Source organism: Lissotriton vulgaris, chromosome 5, assembly GCF_964263255.1.
Source record: "Lissotriton vulgaris chromosome 5, aLisVul1.2, whole genome shotgun sequence".
Taxonomy (NCBI): Eukaryota; Metazoa; Chordata; class Amphibia; order Caudata; family Salamandridae; genus Lissotriton; species Lissotriton vulgaris.
In genome coordinates, this window is record NC_141693.1 from 289100272 (window position 1) to 289125031 (window position 24760).

The 24760-nt window shown below is 43.7% G+C and overlaps 1 protein-coding gene across 1 annotated transcript in view; it reads left to right on the forward strand.

Annotated features, from left to right (window-relative positions):
• Positions 1-24760, forward strand: part of LOC147710730 (arf-GAP with coiled-coil, ANK repeat and PH domain-containing protein 3-like) — a 136129-nt gene that overhangs the window by 79846 nt on the left and 31523 nt on the right. The window contains exons 5-10 of the mRNA XM_086919384.1: positions 3703-3900; positions 7351-7559; positions 8859-8928; positions 9076-9170; positions 13427-13641; positions 14197-14301. Of these exons, the coding sequence (XP_086775510.1) occupies positions 3703-3900; positions 7351-7559; positions 8859-8928; positions 9076-9170; positions 13427-13641; positions 14197-14301 (892 nt within the window). The remainder of the gene's footprint in view (positions 1-3702; positions 3901-7350; positions 7560-8858; positions 8929-9075; positions 9171-13426; positions 13642-14196; positions 14302-24760) is intronic.

Here is a 24760-nt window from a genome sequence, read left to right on the forward strand (position 1 = left end):
GGGCCCCGCTATTTTGCAAAGCGTTTCATGCGCTACAACCCCCCACGCTGCTTGAGATCTTCCGGGGCAAATCTGGTCCTAATCCCCAGATTTAAATACAAGACCAAGGGTGGGAAATCCTTCAATGTTCTGGCCGCCAAAGCCTGGAACAATCTGCCTGTCAGTCTCAGATCCATAGATAATGAAAACAACTTTAGAAAACTTCTCAAGACATGGGTCTACCAACAACTAGACTCCTCCGTCCTGGCAGCTATCTAGTCTTTTATTTTCCAAATCCATTTTTCTGTTACTCCCCGCAGCTTGCTCAGCGCCATGATGCTCCCCTGGGAGCGAACGTTAGCGCTTTACAAATGCACAAAAATATCAAATATCAAATATCAAATAGCAATGAATGTAGGGTGCCGCTAGTTATTTGGGACATATTCACTACTATTTTAAGGTGGCACATACCATAGCATTTACATAACATCACACTACTACTACATCCAGAAAAGCTAGCATTACTAAACCAGTCAAAGCTAGCATTACTACTGGATTGAGGTAAGTGTACCCTCCTACTTTGGGTAAATACAATAGCTTAGTAACCTAGCTCTACCACATTAAGGTAAGATTGCTAATCTACGTGCATAATATCACTCTAATACCTTATGGGTCAATTATATTAATACTTCCAGGTAATCTTACCTAACTGCATTAAGATAAATTCTACACTGCATGAAGTTGTAATGGCACTGCAGTTCCAAATCTTGCACAGTGCTTAATTTGACCTATTGGTTGCTGATGGGTCCCAGCGGCACTCACTTCTGGGGACCAGGACCTATTTTCATCATCCGACATTGACCCGGAACAAGACCGAGTAAGGCAGAAAAGGAGGAGGCAGAGAAAGACTAAAAAACAGTGATCAAGGGAGAAAGCAGGGATGAAAAAGAGCCTGCAGTATTTCGATAAAGTGGTAGAGGCCGCGTGGTGGTATCTGAAGAGGAAGCAGGGTGGATTCAAGATTAAGTAGCCTTGCTGTTCGGAACTCTGACATTCACAGTTTCAGTCCTGGGTTTCAAACAAAGGCGTTGGGCCCCGGCACTAACTCTTTTAGAAAAATAAACACATTGACCCCCGACTGGTTCCATCAGTGTAGAAGTGAAGTCATGGCTTGGTACCAGTGCTCCTTTCTGGTTTTGAAGGCGGCGGTCAACTGTCAGGACCTTTATTTATTTATTTTATTTTGATTTTTATGTAAGTCAGAGTGGACCCAAGACATTCGAGAGCTTTACAAGATTTCAGGAAGTACGTTCTGGTTAACAAACATCAGAAAACAACCTATTAGCACCAGAAAAACAAAGCAACAAACAGTTCTTCCCAGCAAGAAGGCTACAAGGGGTACTAAGCTAACAATCATAGAAAAACAGTTATAAGCACCGAGAGAGAAAAAACAAACGTTTTGTAACAGGGTCGACCGATCAAGTCAAAGAGGAAATGGGAGCAAGGATCCCCATTTTAATCAAAGTGCAACTCAGACAGAGCTTAATTTGAGCTGGAGGGTGCCAGTAGGGGGAGGCACCAGCACTCATTTTTGGGCACAGGCACTTATTTTTCTCACCAGATATTTTCTGAGTACAAGAGAGAGAAATTCATACCGATCAGAAAGATGGAAGAAGAGAAAGACGGCACAAAGGAAGGAAGCAGGAACCTACAAAAGCAAGATAAATGAACAGGGAGTGTCTGGTTTAGATTAAAAAGGCAGCAGCTGGACTTAAGGCTATCAGCTTTGATATCTAGTTCGCTGACATTTATTTGAACCATGCTTCTGAGCAGATCTTTGGGCACCAGCACTCTCTCTTTTACAAATTAGGCACTGCTATCAACTGAGAGGATTTTGAGTTCTCTTTTGAATGTAAACAAACACGAGCTTATGCAAAGGGCTGGTGGGTGAGACTTCAAGAGAGCCTTCTTGCTCTAGCAGAAAAAGCATAATTCTTGCCAAATTGCCAAAGGTTTGAGAAGTAGGGACTCATAAACTTTGTTTTCCAACCAAGTAGGAGGGAGTGGGGGTTTAGAGACTTTATGAGTACTTGGTGGTCTCTTAAATTGGGCTCTTGCATCAAAGGGGAGCCATATCAAGTTATGAAGACCAGGAAGATGTGGTCAAATTTCCTGTGGCCTGTCAGTGTGCAGGTATGTGGAGGACTGCTCTCAGAGGTGGTACATACACTTATGGGACACCAAGGTGGAGTGAGTTTTTATGTTCGAGTCAGCAAAAAAACAACACCTGGGCCACCAATTTCAAGTCTTGCTCCGTAATGAACTGCCTTATGCCCCAGAGCAGTCTTTGCTGGTGGCATGCGGTTTTGGCCATGGTTGAGATTTGCCGTCGGAGGACTAGACGGTTGTGAACCATAAAGACCAGCAATTTGGCCTTCACCATAATGGTTAGACTGCAGTACAGAGGAGAGAAGAATTCAAGATTTTCTCAAAATCTTTCCAATTGGTTAAATATGTTTTATTAAACAGAGCTTGGGAGAGGATAGAGCCCAATGGAACCCTTTGTTTTAGGTTGGTTTTGCCCCAGGCAGAACGCCCTATTTTCACTATTTGTGAATGGTTACACAAATAGGGGTCAAGCCACTTAACTACTGCCCTTCAATGCTTATCCGTTCTTCAGGATGTTAATTGGAGTCTGGTGGTTGTCTGTATGTATGTAAGAGCGCTAAAAGACCCAGGAGCACAACGAGAGAGGAGCCCCCTGAATCAAGGAGGCGGACAGAGTTGTCCACAGTTAGTAGAAGGGCCCTGTCTGTGCTACAATCCTTCCAGAGTCCAGTTTGGAACACAACAAAAAGGTTATTACCCTGAATGTGGAGTAATCGTTGTGATTCTACCCAGCATTCTAAAAACTTCCCAAAGAAGTGACGTGTTGAAATTGCCCAAAAGTTGTTCAGTTCATTGGTGTCGACACTGGGATTTTCAGGATGGGGGACCTGTCTGATTTCCAAACTGCTGGGACAACTCTATGTTTCAGTGTGGAGTTAACCTGAGAGGTTCCAGTTTGGTAGCAGCATCTTGGGCATTTCCTTGCTCAGGTGAACGGGCAATGCTTCAGAGAATAATAATTAGAAGGTTTGACTTTAATGACAGTTTCAAGTAACCCAGACTCTGAGATTTTATCAAAGTGCGACCAGGGCCTCTCTCAGTCTTTCGGATCAGTGTGCAAATATCTGGGATGGTGGATTTTGGCAAAAGTAATTGCTCAATAGACCTTACTTTCTCTGGAGAGGGGATTGCAAACGCTTCCCATGTTGGTGCTGGATTGGAGACTCTGCTGATGGGGGTCTCTGAGTATGATTTTTTGATTTCGAAAAGTAACTGGATGTTTTTAGTGGCATCAAACATGGATTTCATGTAATTCGATTTAGCTTTGAAGATTTTCGATTAGTTGTGTCTTCTGGCAGTCCAGGCAGTAGTAAGGTTCCCAGGTGAGAGTGCCTGTCACCAGACTTTCTCAAGTTGCAGGAGATTATTTATTTCAAGTTTTTTTTCTTGGAGGAATCACCAACAAGCCGAGGCTCTTTCTCCTTTTATATTTTATCCATCCTATGTAACTCCCTGGTATAGTGCCAAGCAACCTCCGGGGTTCTTGGTGCCTTTTTGCCTCAGTTCCAGTCCCTAAAATGTGAGTTTTGATCATCGGTTCTGGTCCTCGTGCAGGGTAAAGAAAGAGAGCTCAATGCCCGGTTCAGGCACCGCCTGAGCATGTTGTGGCTGAAGTTTGGCAATATGTGGATTGGGATCATCAGAACACCTGGAATCCTGAATCTTTGTGATTTCGAAACAAAACTCCCAGTTATAACTGTGACTGGCAAGTGGACATTTGGAGAGGCCTTTTCACTTTGCAGACCAGTGCAAGTAAGCACTTCTGCTTGATTCAAGATTAATCCTGGGAGAGGCCTTGTACATTAACGAAACTGCAAACTAGACGGAAGAAAACGAAAAATACAACAAAGGCTGAGAATGACACCCACCACCGTACAGGTATAAAGCCAAACAATACCTAGTAGCAACTAATAAAGAAGTGTGGCTCACTGGTTAGAGCAGGCAGACCCTGAAGCAGAGGTCAGACCCGGGACCGGGGTTCAATTCCCGACGCGGCAGGGTCTTGAGCAAAAATGTCCATGGACTCGATAATTCTCGCTTCGGTGCCTGACCTAATCATGGGTTCACACTCTGCAACTCTGGGCATTAAGCTTGCTTAATCTCCACAACGGCCCCCCTGCGGCGGGATGCCTGGCTTTCACCTTGGGGATGCCCTGTAGGGGTTATCTCACAGGGAAAAGCCAGGACGGGTTCCCAAGGCAAGCGCAGAGATACCCCTTCGGGGGTCGATTCTGGCAAGAAACATAATAAAACAGTGCAAAATATACAAGAGATGGGAGAAGGAGGAGTAGAGGAGGGAGGCTATGTTGGCTAATGGCCAGACTGGCAGCCTCTGCAACTGGGGAGCCAGGTATGAGTCTGGCTTTGGCTCAACATCCTGTGATCCTGGACATATCACGTAATCTCCCCGTTGCTGAAAAAGAAAGTGTAATGTAATCTGGTGCTCGTGTAAAGCGCTCTAGTGCCATTGGTCGAAGTTCACGCGACAATAAACTGCCACTAAAAGGATGTTTACATTTCGTAATACACATAGGCAGTTACCAAGGTAGCCTAAAATGACAATTGGAACATTTGTGTTGGGTCAGACATTGGAATTCTTAGTAAGAAAGTTGCGTCTTCAAAATAGAGACTGTACAGGGTAAAAAAAAAACGAGGGAACTGAAACAAGTCAGACCATGGAGATCTCTGAAAAAAGCCTGAATCCTCAAGGTGTAGCTTGTGAAGCCCAAAAATATAGCATGAAGCGAAACAAACTGCTCATTTTGTGAAGTGTGAGCTTGCGACATATAATGAAGCTACAGTGCAGTATAGTGTGATCCTTAGTGGGGCAGAGTAACACCCCGGGTCAGAATTCTAGGCGCTTTGCTTGCTTTTACAGATGTGACGTGTCATCCGCATCTCATTTGTGGCGTTACGCAAGCGCCTCTACGTTTCCAAAGCGTGGGAACAGCACCACCTAGAGGACATGATCACACACTGTCCAATTAAAGTAAAGATTGCTTTCTGGTTAATGGAGTGAGTGAACGGGTGACTGCGTTGCTCTCATTAACTGGCCTACTTTCTATCCGTATCGTGCGTGCTACATTATTTATATAGTGCTAAATTAGACCTGCCAACGTAGAAAACAAATATCACCTTGTGAGGCGGTGCACGGTCTCGTGCCTAGATTTATGATGGATTTGGGCCCAGATCTTTGGACTGGGGTGAATGTGTGACATTGATCCACATTAGGTCCATCACCTGTTTTGTTTAGATTTACCTCGGAGCAGTCCACCCACCGTCTCCCACATACTTTAACAGCTCCTTCCAAAAAAGAACCATGAAAGCTAGCTGAGGCTGCCGCTGATGTTTTTGTGGGTGTTTTCACACACCGAAATGGACTTTGCTTGTTCAGAGCTTCCAAAGACGAGCTGGAAGCTCATCGAGCGCAATTGTGTTGAGCTCATGTTCCCTGCCACCCTGTGATATATTTATTGGCTCTGCGCCTGGAGACCGTGGGATGGGCATCGTGTGACTCATGGTGGCATCGTGTGACGCATAGAGGCGTCGTGTGAGTGGGCAGGTCTGCTCGTCACACCTGTGGCGTGTTCACAAAGCACGCCTGTTGACATCTTGGAAAGGGCAAGGTATTTAGCGCTTGAAGGTGCAAGGTGGCTGTGAATGCAAATGCTAATGTGACATTGATGACGTGTTGAACAACTTATATACTCTTTTATTTTTGGAGCAGTTGCCACACATTTCGATGAATTCTTGATATTTTTTCAGGAATTAAGAACCAGTGATTGGCATTCTGGGCAGAGAAAGAGCTCTGTACATGGCAAAACATTTTGAAGGAAGGAATGGTTGGAAGTTGAGCCAATTTTAAATGAAGGGACCTAGTTAGGCAGGAGGTGTGTAGTTTACACTGAAAAAACAGTGGCCCACTACCTTGCATGGCTCAATATGTGATGTAGACAGGCTCAAAAAGAGACGTGCCACAGGCACACAGGGCAGAGATTGGCCGCTTGTGAGATAATGCCCTGGACGTGTAGTTTGAGCCTGCAAAGTAAATAGGAGCTCCATGGTAAAGAGCATTGGCATAGTTTAGACATGAAAGAAGTAAGGGGCTGATTATGAGTCTGGCGGTCCACGGACCGCCGGACTTGTGGGGTCCCGACAGTAGTTTTCTTCTAACCGACCTAATACAAGTAGAGCTGTCGGACCACCATTGCACTGCTGCAGCAGCCAGAGATCAGAGAAACCTGGTGGGGGCGCTGCAGTCTTGAGGCCACGATATGTTTGGTGGGACCGCCGCAGTCCCGCCAAGCATACTACAGGTTTCCTCTCAGCCACGGTTTTCATGATGGTTCTTCCTCAATGAAAACCATCGCAAAGCGGAAACAAACTGGGTCCTACAGGGCCCATTGTTGCCTCTATGTCATGGGGTGCATGCAGGGAGGCACATGAGGGCCCACCTGTGTGCATGCACACCAGTACCTGCCCGGCATGGACTGCAATAGTCCATGCTGTTCAGGTGCAGTCTGTGACCTTCAAATTGCGGTGCCGTGGGAACGCCAAAGTACCACCCGCCAATGACTTAAAAAGTCATAAAATGGCGGGTGGTGCGCACACAGGTTTGGCGATGCAGTGCAGGGCGGTACCGCTGACCAACCACCAATCTCATAATCAGGCCGTAAGTTGATAGTGCCCTGTACTCTTGGGGGGTAGAGGAGAGTGGACAACCTAGGTAAGTGAACAAGCAGCTCTGATATTGCATGTTGTAGAATGTTCCTTTGGTAACTAACTTTCCTTGTGTTACAATGGAGAGCTGTTGGAGTCCACAATTAGCTCCAAATCCCTCTATTGTGTCGAGGTGATTGGGGGAGGACCCAGTTCTTCTGGCCAGATGGAGGAGGATGATATGTTGTCGTCTTTCCACGTGTGAGGAGCAGAGTTTCTGAAGAGTTAACCTTGAGGTGGAGATTTAGCATTGCAGATTCTTACTGATGTTCCCCAGTGGCCCTCTGTGTCAAATCTTCTTCTTCTTTACCTAGATGGATTCCTTGTATGTTGTTTTCATCCCTAACAGGTCTCTCTCTTCCAAATGCCTCTCGATAGAAGTTGCACATGCTTTTGCTCCTTTAGACACGTTATAACTTTGATGAACCTTAACCTCTGTCCCCTCTCGTCTCTGCTAAGCGCACTCCTCTCTCACCTCTGCAGAGGTTGGACCGAACGGCATCTCCTTCGACGAGCAGCATCGACTCTGCCACCGACTCCAGGGAACGAAGCGTGAAGTGCGAAACCATCTTGCAGCGGATACAGAGCATTGCTGGCAATGACCAGTGCTGTGACTGCGGGCAGGTGGACCCCCGCTGGGCAAGCATTAACCTGGGCATTACACTCTGCATTGAGTGCTCCGGGATACACAGGTAGGAAGAGGTCCCTTGTGGCCTAAAAGACACGCCTCTTGTACATCTCATCACATCTGCCTGCCTGTTACAGTTTAGCCCAAGGCCCCCTATGCTGTATACTTCTTTTTTTCAATCTCGGGGAGGCACAGCATGTTTATCACACAGAGTGCGTTCCAATACCCCCATTGCTCATATGCAATTGTGGTCAGTTGATAGTCCTACCCTGGTTTCTAAAGACGTTTTTTTAAGTGAAAGCATGCTTTTAGGAACCTTGGAATAAAATTGTTAGTTTTGTACTAAATATAAATGTTCATTCATATTGGGACTATTTTTTGGCCATTAAGAATATATGTTTAATTTAAAATATGGGTGTTTTAAATGTAGGTGCTTTTGTGCACCCAAAACCACCTTTGGTGCCCGTCATTCAAATATATCAAATGATTCCTTTAACTCTCCCTTGTGGAGCAGCACGTCTGCAACCACCAAACAGAACATGCCCTTGGGGTTGAGGGAGTGCTGTTAGAAGTGGTGGATGGGCTGCTTTCTCTCTGGTCACCCTGGGCCCGATTCACAGAACTAACTTAAGACAAAATCCTAAACTTACTACCATTTTGGTATTCACAGAAGGCACTTACTCATTTTGGTATTCACAGAAGTTAGGAGTCCTAACTTTAGGACTCCTAAATGCCTTCTGTGAATACCGAAAGTCTTAAAATTAGGATTTTTCTCAGTTTAGTAGTAGTAAAGTTAGGACTCCTAACTTTAGGACCCCTAAATGCCTTCTGTGAATACCAAAAGTCTTAAAATTAGGATTTTTCTCAATTTAGTAGTAGTAAAGTTAGGACTCCTAACTTTAGGACTCCAAAATGCCTTCAGTGAATACCGAAAGTCTTAAAATTAGGATTTTCTCAGTTTAGTAGTAGTAAAGTTAAGAGTCCTAACTTTAGGACTCCTAAACTAAGAATAATCCTAATTTTAAGACTTTCGGTACTCATTAAAGGCATTTAAGAGTCCTAAAGTTAGGAGTCCTAACTTTACTACTACTAAACTGAGAAAAGTCCTACCTTTAAGACTTTCGGTATTCACAGAAGGCATTTAGGAGTCCTAAAGTTCGGACTCCTAACTTCTGTGAATTCCGAAATGAGAAGTGCCTTCTGTGAATACCAAAATGGTAGTAAGTTTAGGATTTTGTCTCAAGTTAGTTCTGTGAATCGGGCCCCCTGTCTTTTTTATGATGGTAATCAGTACAGTTGTGTTTCATTCAACTGTTCTCCTTGGAGAATTCTTATTTAGAAATCCTGTTTGTATTTTTCATAGGAGTCTTGGTGTCCAGTGTTCCAAAGTGCGTTCCCTCACGCTAGATTCCTGGGAGCCTGAATTGTTGAAGGTGAGGACGGTTTTCTTTTTTGTGGGCGGTGTGACAGTAGAGAGGTGCGAAAGCCTTTGACATAAGATTGCCCTGTTATCATGGTGTCACCTGAAAGCAGATTTTGTTCTTTTTCTTTTTCCTTGGGACTATGGGTGCTCTGCACAGCTGATGTGTGAGTTGGGGAACAGCACAATTAATCAGATTTACGAGGCACGGTGCGAAGACATGGGGAGGAAGAAACCAACATCGAATTGTTCCAGGTACACTGACTTCCTTTCCACCAGCCTTCCTTGCCTTGCCCTTCCATAATTGTGGGCTTTGTTCCACCCCAGCAGTACCAAGAGAGAGGCTTCTCATTTATAATAATTGTACATTAGTAATGTGTGCTCTTTAAATTGAGTTCTCTTAGAGTGTTGATAGCCCGTGTGATTATTGCCCAACTAAGTTGTGCTAGGTTTGACTTCTTTCATCAGTCCTGTAAGGGTAAGAAGATAACTGGATTGGAACCTGCAACCTTCAGTTTGCATGCACAGTCCTTCAGTGTATGTCTTTAACCAGTGCACTACACCAAAGCTGCCTTGCGTATGAAGGCCATTATCATTTCAAGGTACCACTCTTTGGGGTTACAGCAACCCTTTGAGTGTTTACCAAATGCGTGGCAGTACTCGTAGTACATCTATGCTGCAATGATGTTCAAGTCTTTTCATACCTAGACAACTGTTTGGTAAAGAGAAGCAGCTGCGCACCACTGTCTATAACACCAACGAGAGTGATGTCATTTCAAAGGCTGGTTCCCCTTTGCTAGATGTGATGTCCTCTGACAGTAATATTGGTAGTGAAACTGTTAGGAGAGATGGCATCTTGCATTGCACTTGTCCCAAATACTAGGGTGAACATAACTCATGTCATTTAGTGTAGTGGAAATCACACAGAATTAACTAAAGATTTAGCAAGATTACTCTTAAATTATGCAAGAAGAGTAATTCAGTATTTATCGCTATTTCTTATTGCAAAAATGCTGGATGCAACAGAACACAAACAGTAAGCGTGGGCGCCCACTCGTGCTCACTAAATGTGCCCTTTGGGTAGGATTTCCCCCCAATTTGCATTTGATGCTATTTTCTTAGTGCAAAACTCAGCATCACATCCAACATGGACACGAGGATGCATTGTGTGCTAAGAAACAGTGCTAAATGCAACAAAATCGGTCATGTTAGGATTCCACCCCCCCCAAATTACTGTTAATTATGCGAGGAGGAGTATTCACGTAATTATCTGTAATTCTGCTTCAAAGAGTAATGCAGAATTACCAAAATTACTCCAATTACTCTGGCGTAATCGATATTCCGCACCGGCTGAACAAATACCTGATTGCACGTACACCCAAAACACAAGTGACCATCAAGACACATGCCGCCCGCATGAGGTGGGGGACCAGTTACTAATCCAAGACCAATGATCTCCGCAGCAATGACACCGGCACATCAGTGTATTTGAACTCTTGTCTTTACGGCTAGGTCTGTGTGCCATTCACAACCTCATTTTTAACAAAATGGTGCTCATTTGCTCAGACAACATGGCCAGCACGTACTTCTTATTAAAACAATGGGGCACACACTCATCACAGATGCCCACCCTAGCACAGACAGTTTGACAATTGACAACAAACGCACTAACATGCTTCAACAATAATTTCAATGCTGGGAGTCACCAGCAGTAGTCATATTTGCCACAGTGAAAATACAAAGTGTCAAAGCCTGTCCTCCAGCTACCCATGCCCACAACCCCAGAGCAATCTTTTATGGATTTACTAGGTAAGGATATTTGCTTATGCTTTTCCCCCCATTACCACTCCTTCCACATGAGGAAGATGTGCCAAGCACCAAAGAGGTTAATCCTTATAGCTTCCACCTCAGCTCAGCATCTGCGGTACTCACTACTAATGGAAATGTCAATCCTCCCGCACAAAGAACTACCACCGTGCCCAGATTTCATGTGGCAGCAGCTTTTCACAGCTACTGCACACCATCCTCAAGACACTAAATCTTGTGAGTTGGCACCCGAGGTCCTAGAGTCGGACTATCTACAGTTTCCCGAAGATTATAAGCAAATCCCCAAAGAAGCCAGGAAGCCCACTACGACATGTTACGCGGCTAAGTGGAAAAGATTTGTAAATAATTATTTTATCAGTCATTACAAACACCCCTTACAAGCCACAGAACAAGCATCATTTTCTATTTATTGCACCAACAAAAGTCAGTTGTAGCTACTCTGCCATACAAATACACACATCAGCTGTAGCTGCCTTTCTGCAGAATCAGGAACACCAGGCCATCTTCACAATGCATGTTGCTGAAGCCTTTATGGAAGGTCTCAAAAGGTTATCCCACCTCGAACACCACCAGTTCTCTCATGGGATCTTAACGTTGTCCTTACATGACTTGAGGTGCCTCAATTTGATCCGCTATACTCTTGCACACTTCAGTTGCACTCCTGGAAAGTAGACTTCCTCTTCCAAATGTTTTCCCTTTGTGGGGTTAGTGAACAGCAAGCTTTCACGGTTGAGGAGCCATTCATCCACAAAGTATAGTTGTCCTCAGACCACTCTCTTAATCGCTATAAAAAGTCATGTCACTTTTCCACATGAATAAGATTTTACCCTCTTTTTTCCCTAAACTGCAGTCTGTTGAAGAATGAGCTCTACATACTTTAGAAGTTATAAAAAAGCCTTGTTGCACTACACATTGACACATCTGTGAGGAAGACCAAGCAGCTCTTTGTAGCTTTTGGCCAGCCCCATGTAGGAAATTCAGTTTCTCAAATGGGCCTTGGCTCATGAATCATCAATTTAAGTTTCCAGTGACAAAGCCAAACACATTCTACTTTGTGTGCCTGTAGCACATCCAACTAGGAAAAAGGTGGACAAACTGTACTTAAAACACAGTTTTAAGTACAGTTCTGCTTTTCAGTCTGCGCATCATATGCAAACAGAAAGTGTTACTTACGCATAACAGTCGGTTTGCAGCTTGTAGTGCTGTAGATTCACACGTGCCCTTGCACCCCACTGGAAGGAAGCTTACAGTTCAGCATCAAACACTCGTTCTAGAGATCCTGTTTTAGATGCATATTCCTATACCACTACATATACACTTTACTTCTTTGTAGCTCTTCACCTAATCCACACACCTACTGTTGCCCCTGAGGGAAAAACACATTCTAATATGGAGTCTGTGGACTGTTGTATTGTGTTTTTCTGGAGCGGTATCGTTAGAAGCTTAGAAACCAAAACAACTTCTTTGAAGCTAAACAACTTGCAAGATTCACGACCAACATTTGTCTCAAATTTTAAATGGAAAGTCCTGATTTGAGTTTTGAGGTCTTGTCTGTGATACTTTGCTCAGATAATTAAACTATTTATTTTCGTAGAACAAGGAAGATAATGTAGAAACTCAGTATTAAAACTTAACCTATATAATTCTAGAAGAACTTCAATCTCCAAACCCACTTTTTAGCTACGGAACCCCTGTTATGAAATATCCTCCGAGGTGTCATTGTAGCACGTGTACGGTCCATCTGATTTTCCTGTTATGTTCACAAGCAGACCATGTCATATTATACCGTTTTTTAAAGCAGTGAGTTGTTCTGTAACTGTGAGAATACTGTTATGGTGCTCATGACCATGTGGATGAGTACAGCTCCTGTAGGTTGAAACAGTACATTGTAGGTTTTACTTCCATAGTTGCCTAAACGGTACATGCGGTCACCTCACTCTTCCCTTGTGGCATTTAGCTTTGTCTATTATTACCCGATTAAGGGCCATATGTATCATAGTACCGTTTTGCGAATTCCAAATAGCGAATTTTAAGGAATCGCTATTTGGAATTCGCAAAACGGTATGTATGTACAAAATCGCTTTTTTATAGCGATTCCTTACCATTCCTAATTTGCGATTAGCAAATTGCTAATCGCAAATTACCCATTCATTTCTATGGGCCAGAAGGCTGCACCTGCTGCTGCACCCCTGAAAAAGACATTCGGGGGCATATGGCGCACATACATGCCCTTAGGGCATGTATGGGCGTCATATGGCACCTTTGTTTTTTTTTGAAAAATGCATAATTAAAAGAATTCGCAACTTACCACCAACTAGAAGTTGGTGGTAATTTGCGATTCCTTAATGGCATTTTTTGCATTTTTTTTCTTTGATACATTGCATTTAAGGAATCGCAATATTTGCGATTCCTTAAGTGCAATCGCAAAATAAGGAATCGCAAATTTTGCGATTCCTTATTTTGATGCAAAAATGTTTGATACATACCATTTAGGTATTTAGCATTCGCAAAGGCCGAAATTCGCAGTATTTCGGCCTTTGCGAATGCTAAATAGCTTGATACATATGGCCCATAGTGTCAAAAAGAGAGAATATATGCATGATTTGGCACTGTGGGTCCAGAGATGGTCAGCCCTTCTCTGGTGTCATGCTCTCAGTATTTTGATCGATCTCTTTTTCCTCCAGGCAAGATAAAGAGGCCTGGATCAAGGCCAAGTTTGTGGAGAAGAAGTTCCTAAGGAAATTGCCCAGTGGTGAAGGACTAGTTGAGAGTGAGAGGAAACCTCGGCGGTGGAGCGTCAAGAAGTGCCAGAGGCATAACAGTTCCACCAAGGTACCAACAGCGCGCAGGAAGTACAGGCACGAGATGGGCAATGCCTCTCCAGCTGCACTATCGTCAGGTATTGTTGACCAGCCATCTTTCACAGTGTCTCTTAATTGTATTTCTTTGCTTGCTTCATCATCTTCCACCTTCTCCATCTCACCTACCAACTAAATCTTCCAACACCACCTAAATCATCAGCTAGCATTTTCATCGCCTTCCCGACTAGCCTCTTAGATTTAGCATCACCTTCTTCATCATCCTCTAAATTGCCTATCTCCCTCTTTCCTGCCCCGTTCCTCCTTCATCATCATCCACCATCTCCAGCCACCTTCAGTTCTTCTGCACACACCAACTTCTTCTTCCTCTTTGACATCTGAATCTGATATCGCCTTTTATCTTCCTTGCTCCTCGACCCAACCACAGCGCATGAACTGATTGGCGGTGTAGTGAATTCATGAGGAAATGTAAACTTGTATCATTCAACAGTGAGTGGAGTTCTGTATTGCCAAGGTACCATTGGTAGCTGCATCAAGGGGTGGCAGCACCACAGAGCCAAGCCTAGAGAACTTGATGAAAAGGGATGCTCTTTCTGCAACAATGACACATCTCTTTCATCTTTCCTTGTACGCAGTGGCCACCTTGGAGCGAAAGTTCCGTCGAGATTCCCTCTTTTGCCCCGATGAGCTGGACTCGCTTTTCTCTTACTTTGATACGGCGGCAGGGGCTGGCCCGCGTAGTAAGTACACAGCCGTTTCATTTGCTCCCGTTGTTCCATGTGTTTTAATATACACCCCCCAGGGAAGCTCCAATGCTCTTTGATGTGACTTGGGTTTATAACCTTCCGCGGAGTTGCCCGAGGAATTGCCCGTATGTGCAGTGATTGATAGTCATACAGTCATTTATAGGCACATTCTCTTTCCATTTAAATACCTTTTTTATATACAATATGCGCTGCAAAGTACGGAAGGAATCTCCTCTAGGCGCTTTTCTGAACCTTGCAACTCATTTGATTCTTATTAGCTGTACCCCACCGAGAGTGCTGGAGACTAAAGTTGAGGCCACCATGGTTGGAAGATTTAGGGTTTAGCTCCGACTCCAGGTTCAATCTTAGTCCTTTCTCTCGGTGCTGAGCTAATAAATAGGTACCTACCCCTTTAAATGGTGACTTTGATTTAATTCCAGAGGACATCTCATTAATGAAGGCACATGACGAGCTGACGTTACTGAACACCACCATCCATGGGACAGTAGCATTGCCCTGACATGACCCATAGGCGCCTCCGTTCGATCCACTACACTGCTGCAAGCTATAGTTCCTCTCCTGGAAAGTGCCCATCCTCATCGCACTCATTTCCCTCTGCAGGGCTAGTTAACAGCAAGCAATAACTACTGATGATAGTAACCAGGTCAAGGCTCAACTCACAGATTAGAGGCATTGTCACCCTGCTCTGAACTACAGATACATCGTGTGCAATGTCAAAAACACAACATAGTCCTTTTCAGAGGAAGGAGGTGTTCTCTATAGAGACCTCCATTATTTACCATCTCCACATATGGAAATGTACACTGACTGCTCCTAGTGAAAATACTCGCCCAAACCGGTATAGCTAAAGGGACATCATAATGCACTTTGACCCCTTCTATGCGACCTTTGAAAGGCAAGTGCATTTTTTTCCAAACAGTGTTCATGGGGAAGGGCTGAGTTGCAGCATGATCCTAGTAATTAATAACGTGCAAAAAGTAACCAGCAGCTCAAATCAGCAAACTGTTCTTTTTTAAAGACCATAAGTCAGGTTGGTAAGTGTTAGTCTTCGAGAAGGCTACCCTATGGTAAAGACAAGACTGAGGGTCTGGGTAAAAATACAGGTCACTTGGCGCTGTTGATGTGGTAGTTAACTACATTGTGTACATTTGTGTACAGGTGTGGCATTTAATGTAGTAACACACACCCTTTAAAACCTCTCCGACCTACTACTAACAAATTACAACAGAACTACTAACTATGTCGGGTGGTGTCACAAACAACTTAAGGAGATTGCAGGTAACTGGGACGTGGGTTCGAAACTCTTAACAGATTGGCTTTACAGCACCAGAACTGGAAAGTGATAACTTTTTCTAAAAAAAATAAAAAAAATTGCACTTTTTAGTTCTGCTATAGTTTGCCCGTGAGTTGAATTCTGTAAGGTCAATACACACGTCTCTGAATTCATTCTATGGGTTACAGAGTGTCTGTAGGAAAGCTGTAAAGTAGTAAACTATGTGTTCGTCATTGAGAAACCAAAGATAATACTCAGCTGCCTGGGAAGATTTGACTCGCAGTAAATTATATTCATTTCTCTACTTCATTATTTTCACGAAGTGTTAAAATTCCACTAGTTATTACAGAGCCAAAATGTGTAGGATTATTTTGGTGGATTTAGAATGAACATTTTGAAGATTAACAGAAACATAAATTACATTTCGAATCATCAACTGGATTGGCAGATTAAATAGCTAATCCTATCCACGCAGCGCAGGATTCGGTCGAACATTTCCTAATTCTATTTTAAAATTAAACATTTCACTTCAAGCATTTGCATTTAGCTGTATCATTGTGCCATTTCCAAAGGAAATGTAAAAAAAAAAAAAAATTGAAGGAAGCAGAAATTTAAAACGCCGATACTGTTAGAGCAGCTGCAATTTCTACATGTTGCTCATAAATTCACCCCACACGACTACACTGCAGTGGCAAACCGGTGATGTACGAACGAGTCTCATTAAAAATAGCTGACTGTAATATGCTTTTTCTGGCCTTTAGGTCGCTCCCATTTTTTTAAAATTGTGGGGATGCTGCCCCCTGGTGCTAGAAGAGGGAATCGCATCTGCAGCAGCTCCTATAATACAGGACCAGAAATACCCATGTGCATGTTTTCATACCACGAGCACTACACGCCCTGTATAGACTATATCACCCGGCCTCTCGTATGTATTAAAAAAAAACCACCGAGGTCTCGCACCACTTTTATATACTTTATATCCAGGAAACCACTGGCTTTCTAACTTGCTACTTTGTAACTTGCAAGCAGTGCAATGCCCACCAGTGTGAACTGATAGATCGCCACCCCATTGAGAAACTCTGTGAAACCTTGAAAAGGTGATGCTGTTTGTTTTTGGGAGCGAATCATAAAGCTATTTTAACGTGTACATGTAGCTTAACATGTGCAAATATTTTTTTAAATTTTTAAACAAAGGTCAAACCATTTTTCTGAACCACTAAATGGAGGTTTAAAGTCGAAGGAGATTTACTGTTGCAAGTTTTTTGGTGTACGTAAATCTTTTCTCAGCAAGAGGAAAGTTTGCACAAATATGCAAACCTGTACTTGTTTGAGAGTATTCACAAACATTTTCCCTACCCATTCCCACCGTGGAAAAGGTGAGAAACGTCATTCGTTTAAGGATAGGAGTAAATCCTTTTCCAGGGTAAGAAGGGGAATGGAACATCTACACAACTGGTGGAGGTCTAGGAGAAGAGTTTTTATCCTCCTAAAAAATATTTCTGCCCTGTGAAATAGAAGTTTTTGCATTAGCACATATATAAACATAAATATTTTCTATGTGAAAATAAAATTCACAAAAGGATTTTCAGGAATACCCCGCAAGAAGTTGAAGACCTGGCTTTTCAATTAATCAACCAACCACAGGCAGGGCAAGGCACTACTCAGTGCTAGGATACCTCAAGGGTGATAGTGCGCTTTTCAAATACACATAAATATAACTCCTGAGACCCCTTCCCCTCTCACAGATTTGAAGGAGTGCACTTTGAGAACATTGTGAATCACAAAAAGCCTAAGCTATTTACCCTTCTGAAGTAGTAAATCTGTGGGTGCAAGATCTGGAACTGAAATCTGTGAATTACGTATTTTCTGTTTGTTGCCAAAGAGAGAGAAAGTCCATAGGAAGCCTGAGAAATAAGTACCATCTGGCCTAATTTCCCTGCATTCCTTCGCATGTAGTTTAAACGCGCTAGAACAACTAAGGTCACCAACAGAGGGCCTGATCCAATTTCAGGTCTCATTGATCTGGAAAGACGTACAAGATTGGCGTGAGTGAACCAACCTAGGCCTAATCATTGGTGTGAGGAGCTTTTGATTTCTCCTGGCAATTCTCCTTTCTGTTTATGATTACAAGATGAAAAAACAGAGCTGTGCCAAAGAAGGGCATTGACTACTCAAGGGAAGCTAAGGGTTTCATTGAACCAATCCCCTTCCAGGCTCCTGACGGATGTATGACACATCGCCTTTTACGCTAAGTGGATCTCAGCTGGTGATACTGGGAGTTGTGAGAGAGTGACCCATAACGTTCGCAACACTCTAGTGGTACCCAGATCTTGGTCCATCACGAGGAGCATCCACTATTCGAATGGCTGCTGACATGGGCAGTCGGCAATGCTTCTAAACTTTGCAACTGCAGGAGTGTTTACAAACCATTCATACATTTTGTTACAAATTTACTAGGAATCAGGCAACGGCTCTCTAGTATCCAGTATTCCCTTCGATGGGAGAGGAATCACAATGTTGTCATTGTGAATTGCAAAGACATTTGTGACACCCATTGTAATTTTCATACGCTGAGTTTATTTTCCTTCCAAGCAATAATGTCACTTCCTCAGCAGAGTCTGTGTGAGGGAGAAAAAAACTCTAATACATCTGCCTCTCTATCTCTCAAAGCCTTGTTAAGAGGCACCCAACTAAGGCTGTTCTTGTATTTCATCTAACCAGTGGGGACACTAATTCTGCATAGTGTCAGGGTCTGAAACCTGCACATATTCTCAGTGTTCCTCGATTCTAGCCATTCCAGTAGCTACAGACATAAATGCTTAATGCCACTGCGCATGGGTTCAATGAAATATGAGACCAACAGGCCTGACATTACTAACACCGTATACATTTAGAAATGTAAATCAGATTTGGAGAAACGTTGGCCGTAGTTAAGTAAGTGAGGGGATTGGAAGGATCAGCAGACTGATAGATGCATTGCATGCAATGCCTTAATTTGCTGTTTGAGTGCTGAAAGGTGCGTCAAGATGCAGCACGAGCTATGACCTTGCGCAAGAGCCCAGGGAACCACTGCCCCTGTCCTATGATAGCTCTGCGGCCTCAGACAAGGGCCTATTTTCAAGAAGCTTTGTTTCATACATTTGCTGCATTGGGACTTGGTTCCAGAACAGTTCTTTAGTGAGCTAATACTGCATCCTCCAAAGCACCCGTGTACTTCAACTACAAAGCAAAACATTAAACTTAGACTGCTCGGCTGAAAAAATAACGTATTTATTAGTTCAAGGCTGCAGCCTACGGAACTCCTGTGTCTCTTTCGTGTTTTCAGAATCAAATATCTGTTTTTTAAAAGGAGATCAAAGCTCCCGCTTCTGTCACTGGTAAAGCGCCTAGAGGTGATTCAACCCACTGTGCTTTACTTCATGAGCTTAGTGGCGTATAGCATTTCCCAAACATACGTAATGTGGGTTATTTATGCATGCTGGGATGATTTTAGAAGAACTGATTTATGCATTAACGTGTGGAAGTGTTATCTTGCTTTCTGGACGTACAAACTCGCAGGTGGGGAAATTCTGTGCCTGATGCATTAGTAACTCTTTCACCCTTTCCCCGCTGTCTTCCATACCCCAGTGCAACCGCCTGGCACACCTAAACCCGCGCCCACCCAGCAGGCACTACCCCAGTGTTCAGACCCTCTCCCAGCATGGCTCTCTCTCGTTTCATGCGCCTCCTTCTAGCATGGTTTCTAGTCCCCTATAAAGGGCATGTCGGGCATGCTCTTTTATGAAACACCTTTGTTGTGGCTCCTCATCTCCTTTTCTGTTCTTGTTTTATAGTATGGTTTGTGTTTCTGATGGAAGGCTAGTGTGGCATTGTGAACAGTTTTGCAGCCTGGGTCAGCTGTAAATTCATGCTTTGCAGAATGTTACTATCTAGTGGTTGGCTCTGGCATTGTAATCAAATGTTTGCTGTAAACATACATGGTCGCCCACATCCTTCAAAAAGACAGTGGTCAGCATCAAGACAGTCATCGACCAAACAGATAATTCAGCCACAACGTACAATATTCTGGAACTGTTAGAAGTCTATCCAGGTAGCTGATATCTTTACAAGCCTTTGTCGAGGCGCGGGCTTGTAAACGAGAGCTACGACTGACAGAAGAGATCACAGTAAAAGGTAAGTATATACCTAATGGTCCAATAAACGTTTTTCAAGAAGATCACTTGCGAGAAATAGTGCAATAGCATTTAGATTACCATGTTGATTTTTGCAACACTTTTTTGTATCAAGAAAAAGTGAGCAGTACACAAATTTGCATTCATATACCCAAATAATGCTCCTGTAGTGGAAGGCATGTTAAATGTAGAGGCCAGAGATATTTGGGTAAATAATTCCTCCTATGTTCACAACTGTACAGATTACTCTCAAAATGTGGAACTGTTGACCCTAAGGTGGAGACCCACAGTCATGGTGAAGGTCAGCAGTTTGAATGCTGGGGCGTTGCGCATGGAACATTAAATTTTTTTCTTAGCAGTCGGCATCTATTAGCTTCTTTGTCAAGGCATGCTCTGGACAGCGGCTTCCTGTGGTCGTGGCCTGGAAGCGTCTTGTTTTTTTTTATGTCATCACCTTAGGGAGAAACTGCTCCTGGTGATGGTGGCTTGTGGAGATTTGTGGGAGAATGGCAAACAAGGCTCTTAACCTCATAGGATCGTCGAACGTTCAGCGCCCAGTGCTGAACGTTCGAAGAACGAATGCTGGCCCGTCGGCCAACGGTTGTGCGCAGCACTGGCAAGGTAGTGCTCGCGACGACCGTTGGCCGACAGCAGCACTTAAGGGGTTAACATTTGTAGGAGAGCACTGCAAACAAAAAAATGGCTTTCCTGCACAACAAACAACTTTACTCCATGCCATAATTATTCTCTAACGCATAGGTAATTCCAAGATGGCTGCCAGAGTAATGTTTACCATTTTCATAAACCTAATAATTCTAATACTACTGTCATACTTCACACATTTCTGTGTAGACAACTGAAGTATATAAAAAAGCGGATGGACGGAATTCTTGAATTATTCTCAGCCACTGGTAATAACTCGTGGCCGCATTGCAGTTTACCTCAGTTTGACCCCAGCTATATGAAAATCAGTCTTGACCCTTCTCCGTTTGGAACAGTCGAGCACAAACTGCCAAGCCATGCCCTCGCTGAACCATAACACATTTCTGCGTAGAGTGTGCAGGCTTCTTGAAGGCATCAACCTTACCTCAGACAGGTGTAAAGAATCACCTTTGCGTTTAGCCACCGAGAGGAACAAAGGGGCAGTGATGGTATCCATTGTCCACACACAGGTAAGACTGCATGGTTGTCACAATAAGAATCTGTTTGTATCCATGCAGATAAATAGGATGTTACCAGAGGGCATGACACTATTGACAAACACCAGCATCAGCTGGTTGAAAGTAGCACCATATCTATTCGGGTTCCTAGCCTCTGCATCTATTGACATACCTGTCAATGCAAGACAACTCGCAATAAGAAAGCAGTACTTAATGGAATGGACCAAGTTTGAAGGAGCGGGATACCTCGCTGATAAAATCCATCATTCTTCAATAAAGGCATCTGGCAAGTGTGGGTCTGGCTTTCCCACTTTCATGGAAGCTTAAATGGCATGCAAAAAAAGATCTAAAGCAACTCGTGCAAGTCTGGTAATTATATATTGTAATCACAAAGCTGATATTGTCACCCTGTGGGACAGTGAAGTACTTTGACACTGAATAGCTTTCATGGAGGGTGGGCTCCACCATGACTCTATCAATGAATTGCTGTGAAGACCCTGTTGCACTGTTTAACTTCCACATGATGGTGCTGTTGCCAAAACTAGCATTCTTGCCAAAAGTCATTTCACACTTTTGTGTAAAAAAGGCAGTTGACTTTATGGTATTCTTTCCATAACCCATGGACCTGTGGCAACCAAGTGTCTTACCTTGGTTGAAGAAGGACAGCTAGCTGGCTAGTCCTTAATGTATTCATAATTTGCACTCCTGTGGTTCAGGGAGCCTCACCCATCACACCACCAATCGCTGTGTTGCATAAACCAATTACCACACCTTAGTGGTCTTTATGCTCGTTATGAAAACACTTGTATAGGCTCAAAACAAATCAACACTCTCCTAAGCCCATATCCCACACGGTGTAGCTTGCTATCCATGTGGATAAATGCTTCAGGGCCCCAGACATGCATAGTAAGCAATTTACAGATGTTACAATATAGTACAATATAACATTGGTTTCAAGAAAAGCTGGCTGGGAGCTTGTCGTTGGGTTTGTGATTTATACCTATTGGCAAATCCACTACCCATTCAAACCTGTCAAGATGTAATTTGACATGCTTTAAGGTCTTCAACCAAAACCCAGAGGTGCTTGCTCAAGGGACAGGAGCCGCAGCAGGATTTATTGATCATATAAATACCCTCAAGGAAGTATGTCAAGTTGGCACAGGGTGTTCTGTCCATGCAGTAGTCAAACATTACTGCTTTTATTCAGCTGCAAGACAGGAGGTACAGGTAGAACATGCAGCATTTAGACCTTTGTCCATGGTTGCTTCAGTCTCTAAGCCAGTCATTTAAAACAAAAGGTACTTTGACTATTTACTTTAATCATATGATTCTATTCCAGACTTGTGCTACACCAGGGAAAGACAGTTTAATTCCCGTAAACAGCAATCTTGCAGCTTCAGACCTGTTATAGATTAATATGGAACACTCTCCATTGCCTTACGAGGTGATTAAACTTCAGCTGATGTTACAAGATACATCACATCGCCTGAGAGATCTGATGAGGACAGGTTGTTGTATTGCAGGTGTTATCATCGAAGGTTTCTAGCTAGGGGCAATTTGTTTATAGCGTGTTTTATATAGCGCTAACATGACCTGAGAAGGTATCGGATCGCTTTTCAGGAGGGGGAGGTAAGAGATAAGGAGGAGACAAAAGAATCAGTCACATGTACCGACGAGGTAAAAACAGATCAGATTAACAAATTGATAAACTTGACCTCCATAGGAAGTCAGCAATATAGTAGTCAAAATTAACCAGTGAATAAGAGTCAAGGATAAGATCAAGAAACAAAAGGTGTGATCTTAGTGCAAAAATGTGTTCATGACATTTTTTTTTCACTTCTTTTTTGAAGGAGGCGGTAGACGGAATCAATCGGATATATGTTGTTTCTATTCTGTTTCGAAAAATATTACAAAGACAACCACTAGATGGCAGGATTATGCAAACCATGTGATGTAACATTGATGCCAAGCAGCAAAACCAGTGTTGCAGATAAACATCTTTAGCTTTTCAAGTGATATTTTACCATTTTCTTTTCATTTTTTTTTTAATTTTCTTTAATTCTCCCAGAGTATCATTGCTGGGTCCTGTTTTATTAGTAAGGAGGAAAGCTTGCAGTGTGAAGCCTCTTCCTCCCAGATTCATTGTGTAACAAGTCTGTGTGCTGCCCTTACTTACCGCAGGGACCTCATACCCGGAATCGGGCTGTAGTGACATCACACTGATTGCATCCCTTACTTCAGTGTCATCACCCTGCGACATGCCTCTGAATCCACGGCAGCACACTGGTAGCTACCCTTCCTTCGGAGACATCACAGCGGAGGCACTGACATTAAGCAGGCAGAGGGCCACACTATGGTGACATCACACCAGTAGCCACTCCAACTGCAATGACATCAGCCCAAGAGATGATCTTGCTTTGGTGACATCACACTGGGCTACCTTTAGTACGGTGGCATCAAGCTGGGAGCTGTCCTCACTTCCATGACACGACGCTGACGGCTGCCTTTTCTATAGTGACTTCCAAACTTGAGCTAACCTTAGTGCAGTGACACCACATTGGAAGCTGCCTTCACTGCAGTGACACCACATTGGAAGCTGCCTTCACTGCAGTGACACCACATTGGAAGCTGCCTTCACTGCATAATGCGCTACAACGTGCAAGTCGCTGCCCCTCCTGAAACGACTCCCAAAAAGACAGAGACGACAGCAATTAAAATGTTTCAAACAAAGCATAGCCTTTTATTCACAGAGACACATAGTATCAGTGATAAATGATAACCATAGTTAAGCAGATATTATTGTTATGAGAATAGAGGACGACAGATCAGCACAAACAGTTCAATAGTACAAGCAGTACGACTATTGTCTCAGCTTTCCATATACAGTGCAACATTCAGGATGCAAAGTGCAAGAAGGCCCATTTCCCTTAACCATCGCCCATGCCCTCAACCAAGGGCATCCAGGAGATTATTGACATTCATACCTTAGTACACACTTCCCCTATCACGCAGAGGGATGGGCAATACCCGCAGTTCCCTACCAACACATGCACCAGGGCACCGCCTAGCACTCCGTCCCTGCCAGGGCACCTCTCACCAGGCAAATCCTGTCAGTACGTTCAACTCCAGTCCTCCCTGGGTATGGCAGAAAGGTCCCAGACCACCAGCAGGTCAGTTCCCCCTTCTTGCCTGCCCACACAAATCAACATCCCCCCAAGGGGTCAGTTCAGTAAATCAGTCCAAATTTATGGGTAGCCCCCATTTTCTGCTGCTAGAAATTCCGCCTTTCTCCAGGTGTGGGTAGGTGGGTGTGAGCTCTGGATGTTGCGAGCTGGAGCATGGTGGAGGGAAAAAGAGGCCAATCCCCACCTCTTGATGCCTTAAATGCACCCGTTCTGGGCACCTCCTGATAATTCCATGTCTGGCCCTCCTTCACTTCATCATGACACAAACAAGGGACTTCGCCCAAAGGCTCCTGCCCATGGAGCGCCTAACTGCACCCCTCCGTGATTTGCAGGGGGCACCTGGCCAGTCACAGCACATTGGACGATTCACTGCCCGCTGCATTTTCATTACAGTCACGGTACACTCAGAGCGGATTGTTTGCCAGGAACCACTAGTGATACTCTGTGAGAAAATTGAATGCACAAACAGAATGTGATGATGTAGCAAAAATGATATACTTGCCTTCCTAGGGTCAAACCAAACCAGAGTGATAAAACAAAACACAGAAAACCTAAAAAATGTGTAAGGGGCAAACGCATTAGCCGCTACATTGGCCCTTCAGGGGAATATGCGCTTTAGAAAGGGGAGGGTGCGCGAGTGGA